The 6190-nt window shown below is 32.8% G+C and overlaps 1 protein-coding gene across 1 annotated transcript; it reads left to right on the top strand.

The window, feature by feature from the left end:
• The first annotated feature begins 1699 nt into the window (after positions 1-1699).
• LOC140834304 (sugar transport protein 10-like) lies at positions 1700-3792 on the top strand. The gene is made up of 2 exons (XM_073199100.1): positions 1700-2111; positions 2196-3792. The coding sequence occupies exons 1-2, from the start codon at positions 1976-1978 to the stop codon at positions 3617-3619; spliced, it is 1560 nt and encodes a 519-aa protein (XP_073055201.1). The 5' UTR covers positions 1700-1975; the 3' UTR covers positions 3620-3792.
• The last annotated feature ends 2398 nt before the right edge of the window (positions 3793-6190 follow it).

Here is a 6190-nt window from a genome sequence, read left to right as displayed (position 1 = left end):
GCTTGAAATTATTTGAACTGGTTGCGGTGATAAAAACTATTTTCTTTCATTTTTTTAATATGAAACTTTCTTGAATATATATTTAGTAAGTCTAAAAATAATAACAATAATCTAAAAATCCTCTTGATCTATGAATGGTATATTTTTTAAACTCTCATGAAATTTCTAATAATTTTTTAGAGTGTTTAATTAATATGGAAAATGATATTAGTACCTTTTGTAAAAATTAAAAAATGTAAAAAATCTCATTTTTTAAAATTAATTGAATTCAAAATTAAGTGTTTTTAAAATCAGGAAATAATTCTTTACAAATTAAGTAAATGTGCTCGAGTTTTTAAAGACATGAGTTAATTGTGTTTTATTTTTTAAAAAATAGATGATATATTAACATATGAATATTTTGGGAAAATAGTTGTTTTTGTCTACTAATTTATTCAATTGTCCATTAAATTTTCAAAGTTTGAATTTGGTACATTGAATTTTAATATTTGGATATTTTGGACATCGGGGATGTAGACGAATCAAATCGCGAACAGTATGAGGCTCTCGGTTGGAGCTCGATTCTAGCTTTTATCATGAGGTTCGAGCACTATTCGTTTTGAAATTACTAAGCTCATGAGTCGTGAATAGCTCGATCTCGGTTAATTAATAACTAGTTTATCATGTTTAACGAGCATGATTTGATCTTGGCTCGTTAAGCGAACTGATTAAGCATACAAAAGAGCTCAAGTTCAAGCTTGATCCAAGCTCATTAAAGATAGATAACTGCTCAAACATATAATACAATATATCTTCGATAAACAAACATTAAACTAAAACAGAAAAGTAAAAGTTAATCCATATATAACCAAAACGACAAACCTAACAACTAAAAAAAGCATAAACAAGCCATATAAAAGAACATATTCGTGAACAGTAAACGAGCTCGAGCTCGCAAACAGGCTCGTGAGTCTATAAACGAGCATGTTCACGAGTTCACGAACCGAATATCCTAGCTGATCCTAGTTCGATACGAACAATCTCAAACGATCTTTTTACCGAATCAAGCTCTGAATAGCTCGGAGATTGTTTAATTTTTTACATCCTTAATTTTTGTTCAATTGATGTTATGACACAAGAAAATGCTGACATGACATCAGAAAATATTGAGGTGACATCGATATATGCAGACTTGTCATATTTCACGTCAATAGTTAGACCAAAATAGTCGAAAATTAAAAGTTAGTGTATCAAAACAAAATTGTGTAAAGTTAATGAATTAAAACCCAAAATTAAATTAATTAATGAACTAAAAAAATAATTTTTAGAAGTTTTATTTCTTATAAACTTTTCACTAGATCAGGTACAATTAGCGAGATATTTTGTTTTTAATTTCGGTCAATTATTTAATTCAGAAAATGATATCTTTATGTGTATTTTAAGAAATCAATTTTTTAATTAAATAGTTAGACCAAAATTATTTTACAAGTTTTCACTACAAAATTAGCCATATTTTATTACATCCAGATTTCTACTTGTGGTGTAAATGTAACTTAGACAAAAGGAGAATAAATTCAAACAGCAGCCACTCGAAAGCTAATGTGTGGCCAAATATGGATGATGCTGATTAAAACAAACAGAGAAAACCACGTCTGTCCTCTCTCTTATTCACGGTCGAACTTGCTCTTTTGCTCTCTATTTATAAGTACACTTCAACATCCATCGTAAGCACTTCGTGTAGGTCCGAAATAGGAACTTCTGAAAAACAAAACAGAAAAAAAAAGAAGAATAAAAAGATTCAGAGGTCTCTCTGTAAGAAAATATATACATATAAATTTATTAGGAGAAAAATGTACGCAGAAAAATTGTACAGTTGTTCAGAGAGCCTCTCTATCTGTTAAAATTCTCTTTTTTAGTTAAGGTTTCATTAGCAATTTGCACGTCATTGATCAGAGGAGTAAATACAAAGAAAAATTAGTGAGTTGATTAAGTTAAGATGGCAGTGGGAGGTATTGAAATCGGGTCTGGAAGCGGGGCGAACTATGAAGCCCGTGTGACGCCTTTCGTGGTCGTTGCCTGCTTGGTTGCAGCCACCGGTGGCCTGATTTTCGGTTACGACATTGGTATCTCAGGTTCGTCTCGTTTGTGTATATATTTGTTCAAATATTTTGGGAAAATTCTGAGAATGATCATATTAATTGTGGGTGGATTTGCAGGAGGAGTTACATCTATGGATGAGTTCTTGCAGAAGTTTTTCCCGGAAGTGTACACGAGGGAACACTCTCCAGGGAACTACAACCAGTACTGCAGTTTTGAGAATCACTTGCTTACCTTATTCACTTCTTCGCTGTACTTAGCTGCACTCATCGCTTCCTTCTTCGCCTCCGTGACAACCCGAGCATTTGGCCGCAAAATCTCGATGACCGTCGGAGGTATGGTCTTCCTCTCCGGCGCCATACTCAATGGTGCAGCTGTCAATGTCGAGATGCTCATCATCGGCCGTATATTGCTAGGAGTCGGCATTGGTTACGCTAACCAGTCAGTCCCTGTTTACCTCTCAGAAATGGCACCTCCCAAACTGAGAGGAGCCCTCAACATTGGCTTCCAGATGGCCACAACCATCGGCATTTTTGCTGCAAATCTTGTTAACTACGGGACTGCGAAGATGAAGCACAATGGATGGCGGGTTTCTCTTGCTTTGGCTGCTGTTCCTGCTGTGATCATGACGATCGGTGCTCTTTGCTTGCCTGATACCCCTAATTCACTCATTGAAAGGGGCAAGAAAGAGGAGGCACGCGAAATGTTGCAGAAGATTCGTGGCACGGCCAACGTAGACCTGGAGTACAGTGATTTGGTGGAAGCAAGTGAAGCGTCGAAGCGTGTAGAGCAACCATGGAGGCAAATAACGGAAAGAAAATACAGGCCACAATTAATAATCACTTGCTTGATTCCCTTCTTCCAGCAGATCACCGGCATCAACGTCATTATGTTCTACGCCCCTGTTCTTTTCAAGACACTGGGATTCGGGAACGAAGCCTCGCTCATGTCCGCAGTCGTGACAGGCCTTGTAAACGTGTTCGCCACGATGGTATCAATCTTCACAGTCGACAAGTTTGGGAGAAGGGTTTTGTTCTTGGAAGGTGGAATTCAAATGATCATCTGTCAAATCGCCGTTGGATCTGTGATCGCCTCTGTTTTCGGGGTTTCAGGAGACGGGTCTTTCAGCAAAGGAATGGGGAACCTGACATTGGGCTTGATATGTGTTTATGTGGCTGGTTTTGCTTGGTCTTGGGGACCATTGGGGTGGCTTGTTCCCAGTGAAATCTTTCCCTTAGAAATCCGATCGGCGGGACAATCGATCAACGTGTCTATCAACATGTTCTTCACATTTATCATCGGACAACTTTTCTTGACAATGCTGTGTCACTTGAAGTTCGGTCTCTTCTACTTCTTTGCAGGATGGGTGGTGGTGATGACGATTTTCGTGTACCTGTTCGTGCCGGAGACAAAGAATGTGCCCATCGAAGAAATGAATAGAGTTTGGAAGGCTCATTGGTTCTGGGGAAAATACATCCCAGATAACGCAGTGGGTCTTGAGCACCACCTTCCTAGCACTAGTTATAATAATCAGAACGTATAGATTAAAATAAGATATAGTATGTTTCTTAGTAAATAAACAACAAATAGTCTTGGATTTATTTGTTCATATAAGATGTATCTTTTGTACATCGACAACATTTTGATTTCGCTTCATTTTCAGGTGTATTTAGATGTTTCATCTTTTGGAAATAAGTCACACAAGTTTTTACTTCACTGCTTTTACATCCATGCACGATGATAAAGACAAATAAATATCGTTTCTTCTTTTTTGCTTCATATATATATAAAATTCGTGACAAGTAGATGTTACTTAGTTTGTAGCAAACAAATTATTCTCTTGTTTTACTAATATACCATATTAACTAAATATTAGAAAAATGGGAATTTTTTTTTTGATTAAATTAAATCTTGACGAAATAAAATAACTGTTTTCGGATGCTTGTAAATTTATGATGGAAAGAAGTGTATATTTGAGGCAAATGAAATAATAAAATTTTCTGAATTGATTTTTTCATGAGACGATTTCACAAATTTATATTTGTAAGATAAGTTAACTCAATACATACTTATTATGAAAACTAATATTTTTTGGATAAAAAAAATATTTTCAAGAATGGAAAGAATTACTTAAAAGGCAAAATAATCTTTACACAATTTTATCAAAATAAAACCAAAAAATAATAAAACAATTTGAACTAAACCAAATTCAAACCCAAGTATTTTTCAAGACACAATACTTTACCACTACACTATATCATGCGATTACATATTTGCATTAATAATTATATAAATATTATATCTATATAGTTTTTCACATTGGTCGAATTTGAATCGATCAAAGTTTGCACATTTATGTCAAGTTTTTCACATTTGGATCGAATCAAGGTGTTCATATTTGAGTCAAGTTTTTCAAATTTGGACTGATTTTTCATATTTAAGTCGATCTTTATATTTAGATATAATTTTACACATTTGAGATAAAGTATGGGAATAAGTTTTTGGATGACGTTCGTGACGAAGTTTTATGTGTAGTTAATTTAAGAGTATAATTTTTATTTTGATTAATATCTTTATTGAGAAAATAATAAAATTAATCGACTCTCTTTTTCTTTTTTTTTCCCCCATTTAGAACGTAATTGAGTCCGTGTTACCTCGTTTACCCTTTGTAATGTTATGGCATTTGGAGGCGGATTTGTGATGATAAACCAAATGGGCGTGGCCGCCGGCGAGAGTGTAATTCCAGCCCAGAAATAGGCTCGAAATATCCACTTCCACCGCAAATTAACCACGCCATCTGAAGCACAAAACCCGTACTATGATGCCATTGTTACTGTCGAGGGCTGAGAATCAGAGGGCAAACAGCAGAAAACCTGCTGCTATTTCCAGAGCCACAAACAGCTATTTGTTTAAGCTCTTCCCATTTGCATCCATCTAGCCCCTCATTTTTTTTTTTTACTAAATTGAACTGGGAATATGAAAATTGAATGGAATCAGGTTTCAGAGAGTCGATTGGTGGAGAAGAAAAGTGTTTGCCTTGCCGGAAGCTGCGGGTGGGGCAGCGGCGGCGCTTGGCTTGGGAACCCTAATTGAAGTTGAGACGAAAGGGTTCTTGTGCTGGAGTTGTATTTATGGAGGAATTTGGCCGAAGATGGGTTGATTTCATTAAGCCGCTAAATATATTTTATTACTCGATTTATTAATTTATAATCATATTGATACACAATTTATTATTAAAATAAATTGTATTTTAAAAAGTATATGATAGTTTAAATATTATATATTTTATTTAAATTTAATTTAAAATGAAATTGGTATGTAAAATTCATTTTCGTACGTGACCACAAATTAATACACGAGCTATTATAAATTAGTTTTTCGTGACACACAATATGTTTCATATTAATTTTTTTGTGTTCGATACTTTTTTTTTTTTGTAAAAAACATATATTATTTTATTAAGATATTATATTTATAGAGTGAATAAAATGTACTGAGATAATTTGAACTTTTAAATAAAGTAGAGATAATTTTTTAAAAAAATTTAAAAATAGATAAATATACAAAAATACTAATAAACCGACACCTTCAAAATTAGAAAACAAATATTATGAACGAAAGTTAGTTAATATTATTTGCTCAAGTTTAATAATATAATATATTTGATTTATCTAGTTGATATATGACCCCACAAAAAATATGTTACCATTAAATAAATACAAAAATTCATGTAAAACGATTTTACTGATAAATTTTATGATATATATATTTTATTTGAGTCATTAATAAAAAAATATTATTTTTTAGACAAAAAGTATAACTTTTTATTTTAAATATTAGCATTTTTGACCCGTTTCACAAGAAATATACTCTTAAATAAAATTGTTTTTTAAATCTAATTATTGTTATAAAGTTGTTACTTGATTGAATTTAACAATGACAATAAGGACTCAAATTTGTTCTTCAAATCTAAACCCAAATCAAATATTTCCATCAAATCTCAACATGACATATCCATTTATTTGTTTTTTCCCTTTCATAAACTTTTTTAAATTAAAATTACCATTTTTTTTATAAAAGAATACCAATATTGAATTTATTAAATAAATTCAAA

This window comes from Primulina eburnea, chromosome 6 (genome assembly GCF_022965805.1).
Source record: "Primulina eburnea isolate SZY01 chromosome 6, ASM2296580v1, whole genome shotgun sequence".
Classification (NCBI taxonomy): domain Eukaryota; kingdom Viridiplantae; phylum Streptophyta; class Magnoliopsida; order Lamiales; family Gesneriaceae; genus Primulina; species Primulina eburnea.
The sequence above is the reverse complement of the archived record's forward strand: the minus strand, read 5'-3'. Positions and strand labels throughout refer to the sequence as shown.